General features: G+C 40.0%; 1 protein-coding gene across 1 annotated transcript in view; it reads right to left on the bottom strand.

Annotated features, from left to right (window-relative positions):
• Positions 1-840: 840 nt before the first annotated feature.
• tgfbr3 (transforming growth factor, beta receptor III) overlaps positions 841-21,144 on the bottom strand; it is a 79,474-nt gene continuing 59,170 nt past the window's right edge. The window contains exons 11-17 of the mRNA XM_061030608.1: positions 19,877-20,017; positions 19,272-19,457; positions 16,565-16,858; positions 15,780-15,903; positions 10,695-10,745; positions 9,431-9,538; positions 841-4,694 (exon numbers count right to left, since the gene is read on the bottom strand). Coding sequence (XP_060886591.1) covers positions 4,570-4,694; positions 9,431-9,538; positions 10,695-10,745; positions 15,780-15,903; positions 16,565-16,858; positions 19,272-19,457; positions 19,877-20,017 — 1,029 coding nt within the window. The 3' untranslated portion in view covers positions 841-4,569. The remainder of the gene's footprint in view (positions 4,695-9,430; positions 9,539-10,694; positions 10,746-15,779; positions 15,904-16,564; positions 16,859-19,271; positions 19,458-19,876; positions 20,018-21,144) is intronic.

Below are 21,144 nucleotides of genomic sequence, written 5' to 3' on the forward strand. Positions count from 1 at the left end.
ATCAAAATGAAAGATGAATAGTTATGCTAAAGATTATTATCAGACATGTTTTTCATATTAAGATACATATAATTTAACAGTCTAACACAACCGATTAATTTGCTACATATGAAAAATGTTGGTAACTCTTAAAATGAAGGTCTTAATATTCACCATTAACTAGTGGTTTATTAGCATGCTAATTGGTAGCATACTGTTTATCAGAAATTATTTAGCGCTTATTAGCATCTTATTCTACATCACTATAGTCTGTAGCTGTGCCTACTCTAACCTTGTAAAGGACCATACTAAGCTAAATCAAAATAAGATCAAAATTCATATTAAACAACAACAAGGCAAACTCTTAGTTAATGACCTATTAACTACAGACTGTGTTCATGTAGAGTACTAATAAGCACTTACTGTAATGACTTTAAAGTCTACTAATTAACATGCTAATAAGCTACTAGTTAATGGTGAATATTGTGACCTGAATATTCTGCTGATACTGATTAGTTATCATTCTAGCACAGCTTTAATTAGCGAGTCTGTTTCGCTAAGAAACAGGAAATAAAAGTTTAAAAAGAAATACAGGAGCTGAATTTTAAGTCATGTTAAGAAGCGTTTATATCTAAATTCATTACAAAGCCAATACACGTTTTATGGCACAGGATGCTTTTAGTAACTACACTATGAGTAAACAAACATGTCAGGGCAGTTTAGTGATAACATTTTAAAGTTTTAAATGAAGGTGTAAATATATGTCTACGCCTCGTTTTCTTAAACTCAGTAAAACAGACTCAAAGTTGTGATTGTACAAAAGCAGCTGAAAGGTTCTGAATAACTGATGTGATTATTGCATTTTTACCAGCGTGTCATGAAACACGCCACGAGGCTGGTATGGTAAGTCTATAAACCCCTCACTAACATGTAATATGTATGAGCACATCCATAAAGATTCACAGTACTTTCACACACACACACACACGCACGCACGCACGCACGCACGCACACACGCACACAACAATAAATTTCTCTTGGTAAATATATTCCAAAATATAATTCTATACACAAATATATATCTTTTATACTCTGTTCCCTCTGTAGAAAGCTTTATACATGTTTACATAAAGAAACACACGTTGAGATAATGTACATTCTGGGTTGTTGTTGTTGTTGTTATGGTAACGTCTCTCCTTGAATACAAAGGGCCCACAAACAGTCTGATAAAAGCACAAACAGGTAACAGGAAGGCACTCATAGCAAACATTCATATCATCTGAGACGGTGGGGGAGTCGTGGAGTCGCAGTTTAGAGAAAACCGAAAAGTATAGGTCCACTGTCATGAGCTTCAGCTACAGCTTATTTAACACTTAGTCAGTGCCAAGAGTTACACAAAAGAGAAAACTAAAACACTGAACATTTAATAATGTCACAAATACTCTCCAAATGTGTGAAACAAACTGATTCATTTACCGTAAAACTTCAACTCAAAGCCCAGCCTTTTATTTGCCTCAGTCTAAGAAGTGACCCTGCCTTTAAACGAGACGGGCCAATCATCATAGTCAAAGAAAAATCATGCACAGCAAAGATTGGAAAGACAATTTTTATGATTTTAACCATGAAGAATATTTAACTTTGTCCACGACATAGCATTTTAATAAACAAATGATATTACAAATCACTTATTTCATCATGCTTTGTTTGACAGCAACCTGCTGCACACCTTGAACTATTATTCTGTCTCATTGGACCGATGAGTTCATCTTTATGTTTTTTTTTATCTTTCTGCTTTTACTTTTGATCCGCAAACTAATCAACACTGAATGTATTGGGGCCTCTAATCGAGACCTGCCTCTATTTGTCCAAACTTTCAGCAGCAGCAGGTTTGTAAAGGGGACTAGGTCTTAAACTGGGATGGGCTTTTATTTGAAGTTTTACGGTACTAATGATCAATAATTCATTCAACAAATAAAAAGTCATCCTTGAAGTCATTCATAAAAAGAAATTGCAAACATAACGTGTTTCTCTTATTGGTCTATTTGCTTCTTTTATCTGCTTTCAGTTTTATCTTCAGAGGGTTTGTATCATCTCTGAATATTTTTTATTTAAAGTATAAAAGTTGAACTATAAAAGGGATCAAAAATAAACTGATAATAAAAGCAAAACACTGTCAACTTTACTATAAACCAATATTTTAAATCCATGTCCTTTACATCAGTGGTTCTCAACTGGTCTAGCCTCACTATTCACTCCCTTGTGAAATTGAACAAAATTTCGGACACTTTTCAACCAATCAGATCGAGTTAATGAAAAATTGTTCTGTTTGGACTTCAGACGGTACAAAACGAGACCAAAGAATATATAAATGGAACAAAAGTAACAGGTTTAAAAGGCACTGCATAGGCTTTTTGACAGGTTTTTTTTCTTCCAGAAACACATTCTGGACCCACTGAAAACAGCTCTGCGACCCACTTTTGGGTCCCGACCCACCAGTTAAGAACCACTGCTTTACATCATATCCAAAGTTAAAATCTGATACTCAAATTCTAATATGATCCCTTTTAAAATTCAGGTATTGAATTATTTAACTCGCACCTTCAGCTTACAAACCCTGTCTTATAAGAATAACAAACAGAATTTGCACATACGTCGCCTCATATCATTTATGCATATTTACAATACTTACAAAATTATACAGGTTTAAAGTTCTGTCTTATTTAAAGAGAATAGTTGGACATCTTGGGAAATGTGCTCATTGGATTCATTATCAAGAGTGAGATAAGATGATTCATGTTACTCTGATGTCTTTGTGAAAGGAACAGGAGCCAGGGGATGACTGTCATAGCCTAGAAACTGGAAGCAGATTGAAACATCTAGCTTGACATAGTTTTAAGCTTCTCCTCAAAATAAATCTTTTTAATTTGACATGTTTATTTTACAAAATTGAACATCTTCATCTGAGCATCACACGTTTTGGAAGCTGTACTTTAAGTATGAGACGGAGCATGCTGGGAGGCTAGAAGCCAAGCCTAGCATAAAATAACAGCATGAGGAAACTAGCTAGCTTTGTGTATGCATGTCAACTTTATATGAACAGTGGCTGATTATGACTTATTGTCTGTGGGGGAAGGTTTGTGCTCAAACTTTATATTTTCTATTGTAAACCTTTCTCTGAGCTAACTGTTTCCATTTTGCTAAGCTACGCATTTACCTTCTCTTTCAAAAATGTAAAGGTCAAATATGATCCTCCTCCTCATCTGTGAAGTTTCTTGTTCTAAATCCACTCTGATCCTGTATTTGATCATGCCTATAAACCCCTCTATTTCAGCCCTGCTCAGAACAGGCTGTTTCTGTGTCTGTAGCTTTAAATGTAAATGAGCTGTGACTGACCACGCCCCCTCTCTGGAACAGGATGCGGCTCAGGTTTTCTCGCTCCATGGCCTATTGTTTAGGATGAGAAGGCAGACTCAGAGGGGAGAACAAACACCTAGCTGTGGGAGTGATACCCACCTGGGGGAGGGGTTACTGCCCTTTGTGATGTCATGAAGGGCAAATCTCCAAACAGCCCTTTTGAGCACACATTTTCTGAAAAGTGGAGCAGGCAAGAGATTGAGAGGATAGACTTTTCTCATGATTGGTGGGTGTGTAGACAGACTAGGGACACATATTAGTGTCAGAAAAACATAGTGAAGTTAATTTTACATAATATGTGACCCTTAATAAACACAAAGACATGAGAGCATAGATCACATTTCCCAAAATGTTCAAATATTCTGGGATGAAAAACTAGAAAAAGGGAACACAAAATGCCCTTGTGAAGTTGTGTAACATTATTTAGAGTCGCAGACCCCAATTCTATAGTCGACTATAACTACTGAGAAGAAAGCAGACACTCATGTGTATGCAGTAATCATGAGGGAAGTATCAGCAAAGTGATTACATAATAATGCATCTTTTATAAACATGTCTTTTCACATTAATCTGTCACATTATTTGGCGTTTACTCTTCTGTATACATTCACCAACTACGCTTTCTTTTAAAATCCGTCCTTTCTCCGTACGAGAAGATGACGACTTGTGTTTATACTGCACTTATGTCCGCATGTTTATAGTGGTTGCTCCGCTCCATTCCCCTTTAAGGTTATCATGTCATAAAGTTACGTGTTAGACCAGCCATCAACGTCTGACTTACTAATACTGACATCACTTCTGCCGGACAGCTTACCTCGCTGTCAAAGTACACCTGCTTGTTATAAACAGCCTCAATCAAACCATTTATGGTCAAAACAAAAGGCTGTGTCGGGAACTATCAAAACAGCATCTGGATTAGAAAGAAAAGCCTGGTATTAACTTGTTTTTTGTCTCATAGTTTTCTTAACAAATAATCCCGGGAAAGAATATTTTTCTGCACTTAGTTGAAGTGGCACAGACACAGTTTACACAAGGCCCCAGAGTGTTACCATCTGCTTTCTCCTACTTTCAGATCATGCTTTTTGAACTTCATATCACATAATGGAAGGAGATCGACACACCGGTCCCTGTGATCGCAGACCCCCTCCGGTGCTGTGGTCAGGGTCTCGTCCTGGGCTACGCTGTGCTGCTGCTGGAGCAGGGTGTGCTTTGTGTGCTGCCGATGCTGTGTGCCGCGCTGCTGTTCTCTGAGGCGGGCTGGGACTTCTGGACCTGCTGTGTTCCCGCAGCAGCTGCCTCGCCTAGACGCAGAGCAGGACAGGGAGGGAGATAGAAAGAAAAATGAGATAAATGAAAGGCAGACGCAGAAAGGAACTTGACAGATTGTTCGGCTTAAAGGAACAAATTGCTCTCCTCCTAAGATGCAGAAACCTCAATTGTTCCTCTGGTTTCCTACTGCTGACAAAAACCCAGTTTGTGCACTTTTAAAAAACAAACGTGTGTTCTGAGGTGTTTCCATCAGTCTGTCACTCCTGGACAGGACACTTTTGAACTTTCTTTTTAAATCCAATTCAAGGCTCTAATACATTTTAAAGGTTTAGTTGGTGGGTTTTTATGCCTTAATTTAGAGATAGGACAGTGGGTAGAGCGGGCTGAGAGAGAGTGGAGAATGAGATGCGGGAAAGGAGCCTTAGGTCGGATTCAAACCCGGACCGCCCACTTGGAGTACTACAGCCTCTGTGCATGGGCCACGCTCACTAACCACCACGCTACTAGCAGACCCGGCTCTTTGAAATAAATAAAAAATCCTATGAATGATGATACTTAATGATGACTGATGATGATTTAAATGAGTTAGTTGTTAAGCTCGTGTGCATAACCACGTGTTCATATTCTTATTCAAAACAGTCTAGATTTCCTTTGGCAAGTCTGAAAGTCTGCAAATGCATGCTGGGAGAGCTCTGGACTCCATCTGTCTTTACTTTTACCATCTTCAAGCTAGTACAGATTCACTGCTTTTTTTAAACTGAAACGACACCTCAGAACCCACAAGAAAAAACCTGAAGAGGATTTCTTTAGTTATCTGGACTCAATTAGCAGAACAAACACGAGGCAGTATCTTCTAACTGAAGCTCAAACCATTCACTGGTTCTTTGTTCTGATGCATAAATAAGCATTTCAAGTTGTAGACTCTTTGGATCCAATGATTAACAAAATGAGGAGCAAATAACAGTTCTTACATTTGTGTACAGAACATGTCTGAGACAAAGAACAGGTTTTGAAATAAAGCCAAGTCTGTGTTTCATTTGACTTTTTGGCATCATCACGACTGCAGTCTGTTCCTTGGTTGCTTCCTCGATATTTTCCTGCTAGAGAAATGGAAAGCACCCAATGAAATCTTCCCCCTTAGACAAAGATTTTTCTACTGACAGTTTGGTTTGGATTCAAACTTGAGTGTGTACGTATGAGTGTTTGCATATATGACAGGCACATGTGTCCACAGGCGTTGCTGCATCCCGCTCCCTCTTTGGGGCCCCTGAGTTCTGTTAATGTTTACCAGAGCAGAGCTGCCAGCAGTTTTTTCCCCCCACAGGACCGAGAGCTCTACGAAACAAAGGGACCTGGGAATTTATATTTCCTCAAACAGATGAGGCGAATCCAAGTCCAATATTATCTTTCTAGATCGCAGAGATAAAGGCGGCTTTTATGTCACAGAAACATGCTTTGTTTGAAAACTGTATGCAGTTGTTGAACCAGATGTCGAACTCAGGAACAATTTGCATTTGACTCTGAACGAGGAATCATAAGAAGCAGAAGCACCATCACTATATCTCTGTGCATAGACATCATTAAAAAAACACAATATTTTAACAGTGTCATAAGACAATCAGAGCTGTGACATTCTGAAACTCACTCATTTTAGTGAAAAAACAAATGTGTTTCAGTTAAATGTCTAACTATTATCCTTAATAAAAGGAAACATTATAAAAAATTAAAAACTCCCTGTGTGCAGTGTGGTGTGACAGTGTTATACACATTAAGTCATTAAATTAACCCTTTAATCGTCCATTATCAAAGCGACATTAAATAGCAGAAGCCTGGACTGCTAGATCAAATATGAAGACATTTTCTGTCATCTTATGCTTAACTCAGTGTCAGCCGTCAAGCTAACTACAGACTAACAGCCTTGGATTTACAAGAACAATGCACAATAAAAAAAGAGATGAAAATATGCCGTGTGGAAAAACTTAGTTCAATATTGTGACGACAGTGTGACCTATCAAAGTTTCTACATTCATGCTGCCGTTCAGCATTTTTTTTTTTTTTTTACAAAAAACAAGAATTGAATCACTTTCTACTGTCCTGTTGCTCTAATAAAGACATAAAACACTCCGTGAAAATTACGTTGTAGTTATATTGTTTTAAATATCTTCCTGGGGTTTCCTTAGCTCTGTTTTCTCATTGGTTCATCTGGATCGTTGCTGCAGACAGCTTCCTGCTGTGGATCCCAACTGCTACGACTACAAACATCAGTGTTACACTTATTATCATTATTATAAATCTTAATGTGAATCTTAGAGTTTTGAGAATGAACATTAACAGTCCTTCCTATTTTATCGTCTTCATAGTTGTTGATGTTGATATTAGAATGATCTGTCTACTATCAAACTTTACTGGCATTGTAGCCATCAATCTGTTCTATTTGTTGTTGTTGTTTGTTTATCCATTTCTTATCCCTCTCTTTCCTCAGGTCCATCACAGTCCCAGCAGACGGCTGTACAACGTGAGTCTGGTGCTGCTCGAGGTTTCTTCCTCCTAAAGGAAGTTTGTCCTCTACATTGTTAAATGTTGCTGCGCTCATGGTGGATTAATGTTTGATCTTTATAAATAACATGACAGAGAGTACAGTCTAGAAACTGCTCGTTTTCAAAAATGTATTCAAATACGATTTGTTCTGAATTGGCACTATAGAAATTGAGTTGGGTGGATAGATAATTATGTTGTACTATTTGTATGTAGTTGGTCGCAAAAACTGAATTTGGTATTGGAAAATAAATATGAATCTAATGTAATTGCCACCTTTACAATAGTTATCAAGGAATTTTACTCTAAAGTAAAAATATCCACCTTATGGTGGCACTGAAGAAAAGGTCTATCCAAGTCATTGATATCCAGATTCTGTTATATTGAGTAAATATTCACCCTGGTCCATCCAGTAGTTCTTTAGTAGTTTATTTTGGTTCTAACCAAAGTGGAGGACGGACCAACTCACATTGCAAATGGAAGAGCCCTGCTACCAGCAGTGCCAAAAAACGAAGCTGGTGTGTAGTTCTCTCTCTACCAAGAGAGCTTATGATGATGTGCACCACTTGTGCAGTGGGTGATCATTACTTTCTACCACTTTCTAATCTCGCTGCACATTTGAATTTCAAAGCAGATAATGTGTGAGATTTCTCTCCGTGTAAGTGATTCAGCCTCTTGTCACAATTGGTTTGAATTTTTGGATTCACATGTAATTTCACTAGTTGAGCCGAAGTGGAGAGCAGATCTGCTGGCAGTCGTGACGGCAGCCCTGGCAGAACGAGGTCCTATTATGTGTGCCAAGATAATGAGCAAAATGTCAAAGAATATATTGTGGGTGGTTTTTGAAGCATTGATACTTGTAATTGCCTTATAGGGAATCAAACTGCAATGGCTATAAAACCTCACATTTAATGCCAGTGTGGGCATGTTAGTCAGAAAAAAAAAGAGAAAAAAACATTTTTCCTCAAGAGAGCGGGAACATTGTCCTTAGACCCTGAGGGGACTGACCCGATGTGTTTTCATGTTTCATCACTCTGTAGACCGGTTTAAAATACACTCTGATGGGATATCTTTGGTTGTTGTTTTGGGGGATCTCCATTCTTGGGGTTTACGTGGAACTGAAATTATGACCATATAAGGTCATCTCAGCAAAGATAGCTTCAAAACAAAGCCCTGTTTTAGCAACATCAACAGGCCCAAGCTGCTTTAGCTCAACTTTTTAGAGCCTTTCAACAACAATTTCTCTACACCTGTTTTTTTCATCACTTTTTCCTTAATTTTTTTTTGAAAGACAACTACAATGCATGTGTTTCTTGGTCACTCTAGGAAACTCATAACGCTTAAATAAAGTGGCTTTATAAGGCACGGCCAAAACCCAATATTATTATAAAGATAAGGCCACTTAAATCTGACAGCTGATCTTTTCTGCTACTCGAGAATTTATTCAGTGAATGATTATAAATGTGACTTTTCATCACTGACTTTTAGCAGTTCTGACAAGTGTCCATGTCTTCATTCATAAAGATCCACCACAATCTATCCTGGAGGATGATTTACTATCTCAACCATTCAACACAGTCCAACCATGGGCTTCTTCCAAACTGTAAACTTAGCGTTAACTTAAACACTCACATTGTTGGATTTCCTGAAAGACTTATTAGCTCAAGCTTCCTAACGCTGTTGATGAAAGACATCCATGGAGAACACATCAGCTGTGGGGCAGCAGGTCAATGGCATAGTGGATCACCAGTCAAGCAGTCAGGTCAACTAGAACAGGGCAGCTCTATGCAACGGTGAACTCAGAGGGCTGCTGGGAGCTCACTTCCTCTCAGAGGTCGGGTGGGTCAGCAGGCTGGGGATGATGGGGAAGGTCTTGGCATCTAATGGGCAGATTGTGTGTCTTTTCCTGTGAGGGGCCGCTAAACCCAACAAGGGGATTTTCCAACTTGTCTCCAGCCATTGTACTGAGAATATTTGCTGACCACCCCGCGGCCCCTAAAAACATTCAAAGGCAGGAAAGAGAAGAGCTCTTGCTGCTGACCAACAGGATATATTTACAGTAGAGGAGTCAATATGTTATTGTGAACTGGCCTCTGTCAGCGGCAGGATGTTTGGCAATCTCAGCGGCACATTTTTGGCACAGAAACACTCGGACATTCCTCTGCATCTTATCTTTTCATTAATGTAGAAGAAAGGTGAGCCGGGGCCGTAGAGCAGCAGGTAAAGGACCTACCTGTGTGCGAGTAGATAAACCACAGGGCTCCGGTCAACAGAGCTCCGATCACAAAGGCTGTGAAGGCGATCCCCACCACGGTCGGCGTGTCCAGGACGTACAGAGTGCCTGGAAACAAAGCAGCACAAATACTTCACACATGTTGACATGACAACATGTAAATATTTAGACCTCTTAAACACAATGAAATGAAATGAATAAGGAGGACAGTATTATGATAAATGACATAAAGAAACAACATTGTTTCCTCATTACTATCCAGACTGAGGCATCATGAAATCATCATCTTTTACCACTTTATGAACTGACCTGAAAACTATTCTTTAACTTTAATACATAAATAAACTTATATTGAACATAATGTTGAGTAGGCACCGTCGCTTTGAAGAGTGTCTGTCACCGTTGGAAACCTGTCAATTGTTTAGGCTAAACTAATTAAGGGACAAGTGACACAGATTGAGCTTAATCTGGAAAGAGCGCTTAAGAGGTAAAATTAAGTCATGTAAGGAAAACACTGCATGACTTATATATTCAACTGTAATTAGAGATACTTCATCTGAAGACAACTGGCCCTAGCTGATTTTGGATTTCTGTATTTCATCCTGCGGGTAGGTAAACGTGGAGAGAAGTTTGACTGTGAATCTGACTATACGGTCTTTTGCACCGTCTGTGGTCAAAATTTTATAAACGTTTCGGCTTGTGGCCTTCATCAGGGGACCCTGATAATGACCCTGAGGCCACAAGCCGAAACGCGTCAGCAACTTGTTAGTTGGTGAAGTTGTGCCAGAACATCCCACTCTGCGCTAATAAAAGGTGACAGCATGTTGGAAGAAGACCAGGCATAACTTGAAATGTTGAAACTAAACTGAACTCAACTGGGGCCGAAGATAGCTTGGCGGAGGCTATAGTCCTACAAGCGGGCGGTCCGGGTTCAAGTCCTACCTGCGGCTCCTTTTCATCATCATTCGTCATATCCTACTCTCTCTCCTGATTTCCTACTCTATCTTCTACCCTGTCTAAATGAAGGCGAAAGCCCAAAAATACTGTCAGGAGAAGTGACATCACAGCTTGTTATCAAGTATCCTTTTTAATTGAATCATTTCACACTTTAAGATCTGAAGAAACAAGATTTAATTTGATTATTTTCAACTCTGAATTCAGTTGAAAAGACTCTGTGTTTTGATTTAAGTCAAATACAAAGACATATATGAAGACACACTAGAAGACATGTAACAAAGTGAGACTTTTTTGTGTTATAACTCACCATCATTAGTGGGATCTTGAGGACTTGGAGGTGCTTTTGGAGTTGGAATAACTGCAAAACAAAAAAAGAGTTATATGAATATGCTGACCGGCATGTATACTGATCCATAGTATGCATTACAAGCTTTAATTATTAAAATAACAATACATGTACTGATTCAGCCTGTCAGCTACATGCCAGAGGATCAGCAGATCACTGATATTGCTCTGTGTTGATAAGCAGCTCTCTAAGGAATGTGATACAGAAACCTGGACCAGGAAAGAGCCGCTAGTCTCGACGCTGACAGTGTCCTAAAGGATGAACTCAACGGACTCCAACCAGCTCTGCTAACCCATTTATTTCAAGCCATCTGGAAAGCTTTCAAAAGTTATTTAGCTTTAATGATGTCTTAACAAACAATACAAAGGCGCTTGTGTATGGGCAAACTCAAGAGGCGAGCCTGGTGCACGTCCAAGACTCCGGCACAATGGGTGCTATTCTTGGATAGGACACCTTTGAGTTACCATCTCCCATAATGGATGATGACAGGTCATCAGAGAGGACTTTAATTTGGGAGGGGACGATGGCCAGAGGACGTCCTCGCTCTCTGCCACCCTTCACCCCCATCCTATTGCTCCAGTGTTATCTGTCCCGTGTGGCTTGTTATGCTAAGAATGCAGAGAGTGGTCTCTAATGCTTTCAGTCCAACCGGATCACAAGAGAGAGGAAGAGCACACCAACTAGAGAGCGTGTGCAATGTTTTCATGCAAACGTGACTCAAAGATTACATTTTGTTTTAATCTGGAGAAAACTAGACAACCAGCATCCAAGAACTGCAACAGTTATTAAGCAAAATATCGGTGTCCTTTCAAAGAATGCCTACATGTCTGTGCAGAGCAAAACTCTGCTGGACATCTGTCAGATCTTGACTTTTGTTCTCTTTTTTGGTAACAGAAACAGACAGCACCATGGAAATTAAACTCATGGCTTATGTTTGCAGCTTTAAGCTGTTGCCAGGGTTGGAACGCTTCAGATATCTCTATGAACGTCATTTGTTTATGTAAGTTTGCTTGCCGTGGAATGAGAGAGGACCCCTTCATAAGAACTTGTTTTTGTTCAACTCTGACCTCCCCTCACAGCGTGCAGAAACCACGGATGGCCTCTTTTAGACTCTTGACAACAGTTGTTCGTACTTATAAAACCGACTGCAGTTGACTGTTCGCAGCCTGTTTCTACAATAAACTCAAATCTAAAAGGCTTTTAATGCCTCATACATCTGATAATATTAAGTGACTTTATACAGGACACAGCTTTCTTGAATGGATCTGCTCATAAATCTTTGTCTTCAGTATTGATCTGAAGGGGGGAGACATACTGTATCTTTTGTCTTGTTGGCAACAGTCTTCAGAAATGAATACAAAGTCATGCACAGGTAGAAATATCCTTATCTTTGAGTTTAAAACTGATATATCCAGACCTTTTTGTTCATTTTATTAATAAAGTAAGCCATTATAGTCAGTGAATACATCAGCTCACACAGGGAGGATCAAACCCTATTTAGCTGTTTTTATGATGATGTATCCAAAACATAGACTGTAAATATTAATGGCTGAAGCCTGAGTGAGGTCAGCCATCTGTTACTGCAGGGGGCTCCGGAGGCACATCAGCGGCCGCCATGCTGGAAATGCTGTCTCAGCCTAACTTTCAGTCAACCTAACGACAGGCTGAGAGCTGGAGCTGAGGCGGGTTTTAAGCCTCTTGACAAACAGCTACATGGCACCCACCTGTCAATCAGGTCAGCTATGCGCCTAACAACAGATAACATTTATCGTTCATAAATGTTTTTTAAACGCAACCAAAATGGATGCGTTTAAAAAAAAATAAAAAATCATCCCCCATACAGTGTGTGCCCATGATGACAATAACTAATCAGACCTATATCATTTTTGTACCAGGCAGTAAACAGGTTAATTTATGCTGTTAAAACGGGCATTGTTGGCTGTGGTGTGTATTTGTCTGGTGCTTCCAGCCTCAAGCGGACACTGGACTGACTGCTGGATTTTGCACTTCCACATTGGCTTCATTTGTCAACAGCGGAGGTTGCTGCTTGATCAAAACATACATATATAACAGAAATCAGCTCCTTTTTTTTTAAATGTCAGTATATTGCAAAGTATATTGTACACTCTGCAGTGTTAGTATAGTAAATTATTTGATAAAATAACCTTGATTTTTAAGCAGGCTATAAGTTATTCATTAAAATGTGGAAAAACAAACTGAGGTTCTGTATATCCTTTTACTCTCTGCAGACTTCAACCAGTAACACTACCTGCACTGGTTTAATGATATCATTTACACTGCCAAACTCTCCAATAAAGACTTTTCCATTTTTCCTGAACATTACCAGATCCATAAAAAAGGCATAAAATTCACTGATGTTGTGAAGCAGTAAATCTACTTTTGATGGCAGGGCTTTGAGGCTGTTATGTTTTTCCATGCACCAAGTTGGCCACAAGTGGCCCCCTTTTGATTTGTAGATCAAGTTCAGCTCTTTGGGATGCCGTCCAGTGCAAAGCCGTGGCCGTTGAAAAGGCTGCTTGTTTTGTTTGCCATCTTAGCATAGGAGATGCCTTTGTGTTATAAAACACGGCCTTTGAAATCAAGGTTTTTTTCCACTGTGTTTATTGCATATCTGTGTTTACTTAATCCGCTCCATGGAAAACAAACCCCCTGCACTTGTATATTGGTGTGGGCAATTCCTGTTGCTTCCTACTCTGGACTAGCTTAGCAAGCTCACTCCCTCATTACAGCACATTTCAGAGTCTCAGTTCACCAGTTACTCTAACATCAACACTGGAACTTCTGTTATTGAAAGTGACGGAATCTGTATCTCTGCCAAGTATACTGAAACCCGATGTGCAATTTAAAAAGTAATAACTACTCCACCTAATGTTCAGAAATTCTTTGTACAACCCGATTGATGCTGATCAACATTTTAGAGTTCTAAAACATAGAAATTGCAATTATTAGTAATGTAGTATAATATTTTGGCTGCAATTAACAATATTTTTTACAATCTATTGGCCCTCCATCCAAGTAAACTTATCAGCATGGTCCAGCAAAAAGTAGTTCAGTAGTCCAACAACTGATTTTTACAGGAAGTGAATGTAGCCCCTTGGTTTTAGAAAATAAACAAATGCAGAAGGACCTGCTATTCCAGTTCTTTCTAATGGCCAGCAGGGTCCAAATCTAATGTTTGAAAACAAGAAGTCCAACTGAATGCAAGTCTACCATGAACCAGTTTTCACTAGATTAAATAGAAAGAATCACATTTTCCAAATAAGTGTATGATTCTCCAGTCCAGCATGATGTTCATTCAGTTAATTATGGTCCAATAAAGACGATAAAGCTGGGTATGGTTTAGTGTGTGGCTCCTTGTAATTGACAAGTCGTTACCAATGTAATGTTTATCATGACGTGTGCTGCTGCCCTCTTGGCCAGGTCAGCCTTGTGAAAGAGATCTTGATCTCAATGGGTTAATAATCTGGTTCAATAAAATAAAAATAAAACCACTGTGACCTTTGAAGCAGACTACAGAGAAAGTAAAGAGTATACCTCCTCCCGTCTAAATATCGTCACCTTTTGTATCAATCAAAACAAGATGGTGAAGACCACAATTGTCAGTCTTGGAGCTTAAATAAATGACAGTCCATAAATGAGTGGGTGACACCAAGCTGGGTATGTACACTTCTTATATCAAACAAATAACACCCATACTTGAAGTGGAATGGCCACCCCAGACGTCATCTCAAACATTTCGAAGCTTGTGGCTCCTTGCAGGGCAGATGTTCAGTCCCAATATATTTTTTTATTACTATCTTTATATGGATGTGTAAAAGCTGAGCAAAAAAATCAAGTTGACCATGGCCCCCTTGTTTTAAATGTCCTTGGTCTGTTCCAGCTTGTTAGAAACTATATATGTGACATTTCTTTAAATCATCCCAAACATAAAATCATTTGTCAGCTGCAGTTTGTAGACACATAACAGCTGGTGTATATAACAATACAATATAATTTAAATAAGGCTGGCTTTTGCTGTTATCGACCGCCCTGATATATCAGTCTAATTCAATCTCACGCTGTTTAATATGACGTGATTTATATTAAAGTCATGAGTCAGTATAGTTGACTCAAACTGACCACAGATCTCTTGATGATGTCATTGCTCAGAGGGGATGCTGATTTAAACAACTCAGGCTGTCCACCAGAGATCAGGCACTCATGATATCACTCCATTTCAGTTCAAGCCATAATTAGTCAAATGTGACCTCAGGCCCCCCTCAAATCTGCAGGCTTCCCCCTCCCTGTGATCACACTCACAGCCTCTCAGACTCAGTACTGTGAGTGTATGAATGACGATACGAGTTTTGATCCAGCCTTCAGGCCCTGGCTGGACTCCTGAAGCCAGAGAGAGGACCACCACTCCCCTCTATCCTCACCCCCCCGCCCCCCACCCCCCTCCCCAGTGGAAAGTGGAGGCCACAGTGAAGGTCTTGAGTGAAAACAACTGGAGCTTGGTTCTGTATGACTCCTTTTTTTCCACCTCTCAGCATGGTCGGGCCCAGAGCAACCGAACTGGGCCTCAGCGTTGGTACACTCCCATTCACTGCTGTCAACCACATGCTAGTATGTACACACACACACACCCAAAAACACACTCATTCTGTGTGTACTGTCGTTACTGTAAACAGTCACAAACGTGCATACACACGCACCTGCGTACACAATCCTACTACACATACACACACCGCAGTTAATGATGACCAGATGTGGGGAAGTGATGTGCAGTGTTTTGTGCTTTTGGTCTAATCTCCAAGTGCCGGACCGGGTTTTCTCTGGCTCTGTTGCCCTCACACCGGCCTCTCTCTTTACCACAGTTTCCTTATCACACCTCACTTTCAAAACAATGGACATCAGAGCTTAATTCATAATGGTTAGCGCTCACAAAAAAACTAAGATATTGAGGTCGGGGAAAACAGCTGTAAAGACACACATGCATCTTGTCAACGGAGTGAGGAGTGTGTGTTTGTTTTCATCTTTACTAACCTGTAATGTCTGATTGACTTCCATCCACGACAACCAGCGGCTTGGTAGACGTCTTTGTGTTCATCATCATGGCCAGGATATTGTCCAGACTCACAGAATCGCAGGTCTCACCAGGTTGTAAGCACTGTGGGGACATCATTTAAGAAATGAACAGAATGAACCAATCTCAGCAGGTAATAATAATACAAAATAAACATTTTAAAATGCCACTCTTTAAAAGCTCTTTCTCTTCACATTTTGAAAGCAACACTGACATTTTTCAACCTAAAGGAAATGTCTTCTGTCATACCTGACAGATGGAATAAACTTTGAAATCAAACAAATGACAAACTCGTGATTCTTAACCTGAAACTGTGATTGTAATCATAACAGAACAATCAGCTTCACAGTCACAAGTCGGCCTCAGGCTAGTATACAAAATGTTTTTCATCTGAAAAGTTTAAAAAAAAAATAGAGGAAAGTTCTTGCAAGAGATTATATGAGCTGGACAGATAAAACAGTAAAAGAAAAATGAAAGTGATGGCCAAGATGGATGCTTGTTTTGTTCTGCAGCTGGATATTTGGCAACCTTTGCATCAATTCATGTTTCCTGCTTCCAGTGCAGACCTGATACTGAATGGATCAGAACAGCCAGAGTAAAGATGGTTCACTACTACACTACACTAAAGCCATCCTATAACAACACTGCTAACACTTTTTATCCTTGGAGAGGCTAAAATAACCATATAGACTTTTACAGTTACTTTTTAGACATGCAAAAAAAAAAAAAAGGTTTTGCTGCATACCATTGGTAGTCTTTGGTTATTCTGAGGTCTTTTAGAGCACAGAGACATCTGACAGTGCAGGAAAACGAGGCTGGTATTAAAATTTGAATTGAAGTTGAAGCTGAAACTTTTCTTCTCCGTCTGCGTGTGAGCGACAGGGAAATCTCTCCGAGGATAGTATTTGACGGAGTCGTCTGTCGGGCAGACCGTCTCAATGAGAGTGTAGTCCGAGGCCACACTGGGGTTGGAGTCGGGAGAAACAAAGCAGGATATGATGGTGAACCCCAGCTCTGGATCTGATGCGGTTGATGTGACCTGAAGCACAAGAGAGAGAGAGAGAGAAGAGAGAGAGAGAGAGAGAGAGAGAGAGAGAGAGAGAGGGAAAAAAACATTTATTATGTAAAGAGATAGGAAGCCTCTTACAGTGATCACGTCTGTCAAAGTCAAAGTTATGGCTTTAAGCAAATGAGCCAAATAACTATGTCAGGCAGAAAATGGGCACTACTTGACTTTTGTCAGAAAATTATTTAATGAGCATCTGTGAAGGAAGGACTCTATCCCAAGCTTTTTGATTCATGCTGTTGATCCCTGTTCATGGATTATGATCAAAGATACTGCACTCATGATTACTGAGTCTAACTGTTCAATAAAAATTAGGGTTAGGAAGGAATGCCATGCTACTCTTTAAAGACTATTTTGTGGGCAGCCGTGGCTCAGATGGTAGAGTCGGTCGTCGGAACGTCGGGGGTTAGATGTCCAGCTCCTGCAGCCACATGTCCGATGTGTCCTTGGGCAAGACGCTTAACCCCAAATTGCTCCGCTGCTTTGTCGGCAGTTTATGAATGGATAAGTTAATACAGATGACGACTTTACAAAGCGGCCTCTATCATCAGTGTGCAAATGTGTAGATGTGACCTGCGGTGTAAAAGCGCTTTGAGTAGTCCTTGCTCAACAAGGTGGAGCATTAAGAAGAAAAAATGCCCAGATCATTTTGTGGAGTTATGTGGAAACCAGACCAGAGCAGGAATGAAAATCAGTACTGGAGTTTCGTTCATCAGGTAGACACAAAAATAAATGCTTAAGTTATTCTGTCTGTTGGATGCGTAACAACTATTTGCAAACACATTAGCTATTACCACGACAACAAATATCTCCAAGTAGTATTTCAGTCATAGTTAGGAGGATGGTAGTAGTATCTTTCCAGCCATGAGACAGTCCCTTGAGTTATTATTCCTCCTCTTTCCTTTTTTATTTTCACTGATTGTCAGTGATGGTTTCCTCAGACATACGCACACACACACACACACACACACACACACACACACACACACACACACAACTCTTTGTAACCAGCTGGCTCTGTCAGCGCAGCATCTCCCGCTGATAGCATCATAAATCAACTCTTCAAAGGACCTCAAAGTATGGGTCTTTGCCATCTCTTACATGACCTCCATAATTGCTGTTGCGAAACACACAGACAGGATTTTGAGCCAGATGGATGGGATACGGAGACACGTAGAGAGGAGATGCAATGAAGATGAGGGGTGAAAGTGAGTGTTTACTTTTTTTGAGCCCCAATGAGACAAAATACAAATTGACACAGTTGATGTCAAACAACAAGATCAAAGCAGGAAGAGCTAAAGTCCCAGACAGAGAGTAAACAGGGCAGAGTTTTGTTACAGATTAGTTTGTTTAAAGCTTGTTTTTTCATGAATTAAACATGACGTAGCATGTTGTGAAAAATCATACTTTATCGTGCTTTATTCTACCTCGAGTCGTGGTATCTCAAAAACTAAAGCCCTTTTCTGGGGGGGGGGGGGTTGGTTGTTAATTTGAAGTGATATCAGGGTGGCTGTGGTTCAGTGCTGAAGTCGGTCGTCTCTTAACCATTAGGTCAGGGTTTTGATCTCCAGCTCCTACAGCCCCAAATCTATAAAACTAAAATCCACAGATTAAGCGAGAACATTTTAGTGTCTTTAGAGACATGACCAAAATTTGAATCGCCACAAAAAGGAAATTACAAAATCAGTCTAGGGCACCTTTACAAAGATGCAAGAGTCAAGGATTTCTGTTAAACAAGATGCAGATAAAACATGAAGTCTGGAATATTGTAGTGTTGTCTTAAACCAAATGCGTTGGTTTCCTGTGTGTCAAAGGATCAAATTTAAATGCTTTGACCAGCCAATAAAACTACTTTGGTTTAAAATCACATTGTTTTTGCATGTATGAAGCATCCAGAGCCCTCACGTTTACTGATAGTTTCCAGGATCAAAACCAAGGATGATTCGGCTGCTCTACATTTTACAACCCAACCATGGAAGAAGCTACCTTAATACCTAAGTCAGGGCTTAAAATATATTTCTGTACTCCAGCATACCCAGTGATAAGATACATTTCTTTCTATTAAACTCTATCTTCTATTTAGCTTATTTTTGATTTGGGTGAAGTTAGAGTGAAGTTTACTTCTGCTGATTTGTTTTGATTGTCTTTAAAAATGCAATTCTGTGTTCTGAAGTCATCATTTTCAAGTTTTTTTTATCCCAAAGAACTTCAGATTCCCATGTGTTCTAAAAAAGAGCAGATTGATACAACACACATCCCTCTTTAAAGCTCAGATTTGGGGGCCAAAACTCAAGTTGCATAATGTATTACTTCATCTTAGCCAAACACTCCAGACATGAACTCTTACTGTAATTAAGGGACATTATGTTGGAAATGCAAAGCATACCTCCACAAAGACTTGCTGATTTTGTGCGACAGTGTAGAAGGCCTGGCGTGAAGGGCTGTTGAACGGCAGCGTGTTGTACAGCTCCATGTTAAATGACATGTTGTTGACTGGCTGCTTCGCTGGTCCCGGTACAATCCTGTCAAGAGTCTCTGAGGTCTCCTGGTTCTTTCGGTATGTGCAGTTGAACTGGGAGGAGAATAAAGACAAAGCCAACACAAATATCACTCCACTGCTCCATGACTGTGTGCTAGTGCTTGACCACGTTGAGATGGATCAGAAAATAGCGATACTGTTTAAACAAGAACAATAAGTGGAAGAGGAGGAATGGATGAGACAAAGGAAAGTAAGTCTGTAGAGAGATGAAGATGGAGAAACTTCAAATGGAAAATGTCAGGTCAAGTTCATAAAAAAGATATCATGGAAAGTCAGAGAGATTGTAGGAGCCAGATGAGGCTTTACTAGCACCAAGGGGCTCTGGGAAATTGAGTTTTTTTTCCAGACTGTCAGGATTTACATTGTGATTTAGATGCTCATTGGTATTGACTGTAAACTTTGACCCTGCAGTGAGTTGCAGTTCTCACACAGACCGAACCACACTGTCTTACCTCAATGACGGACGGGTGCTCTGTGCGCTCCGTCAACGTCTTCCCTAACTCCTTTGGGAATAGCACATCTCCAGATTCCAGGTCGTCATAATCAAGAGGCCCACCGCTCCCATCCTTATTCTCAGCATGACTTATCAGGACCTGCAATCCACAAAAGAATCGAGTTGTTAACAAATCCCAGGCATCGTAAGGAAGAAAAACTTTGACAAACAAAAAAAACTTTTCTACAGATCCAGTTCTGACTAGTGTTTCCTAATTCAGGGTTTTCAACAAGTCAAAGTCATGGAGATTTGGATCTTTGAGAGGGCTGCCAAAACATTTGGATTTGGATTTTAAATGTGGGAATGTCCTGTTGCTTCAGCCGAGGGACTCACGCTGAACAAAAACATAAAAACATACTTTTAATTTCTCAGTAGAGCAGAGGAATGTCAGAGGTCTGAGATGAGTACTGCTTGAAGATTTGTCTTATTTAATGAGGTGGGAGGACAATCTTCATGACACCAGCAGTGTTTTTCTTCAGTCTCCACCAAGTGTGAGTTGACCTGTTGTTGGTGCCACTGCAGACTTACATCAACATGTCACACGACAGCAGAAACAACAGCCAGAACAGATTATATGTGACGTGCATGGACCTTGACAATGAAAATGTATCTCTTTTGACAAGAGGTCAAAGGTTATCGATGCATCCAACTGTTTACACAAAAGACAACCTTGGCCATGTGCCCAGGTTTTCAATCTGCACTGGACACAACATGTATTGCTCCACAAATAATTTCTAAAGGTTGTGGAGGCAGTGATTCAGCTCTGCCTGTTTGAACAAACACTTTGGATGAATGCATACCATAATGATGAAGATAACTGAGGGTGTCAGCATGTGAATGCTGAGGCCCATGAAGACACTGAAATGTTCATCCAACATGCAAACGTCATTTAGAGTTAAAGAAGTCACACTTTTCAACTTACTGAAGGCAACTATTAAAAATAATAACATAATACAAACAATCATAGAACTGATTAGGATGCAATCTATCATAATGCGGAGTAAGCAGATATAATTGGTTTGTTTAACTAAGGGTGCACTCACATTAGGCAATCCGTACCGTGCCTAAACACGTTTGACCCCAAATTTCCAGTTCGTTTGACTAGTGTGAGTGCTCTGTTCCATGCTTAAGGACGGTAAACGTCCTTGGCCCTGGCACGCATGGAAGAGGTGTGCTTCTGCACGGTACAGTTGTTCATGCACGAGCACAAGGCAAGTACGGGTATAC

This window comes from Labrus mixtus, chromosome 3 (genome assembly GCF_963584025.1).
Source record: "Labrus mixtus chromosome 3, fLabMix1.1, whole genome shotgun sequence".
NCBI lineage: Eukaryota > Metazoa > Chordata > Actinopteri > Labriformes > Labridae > Labrus > Labrus mixtus.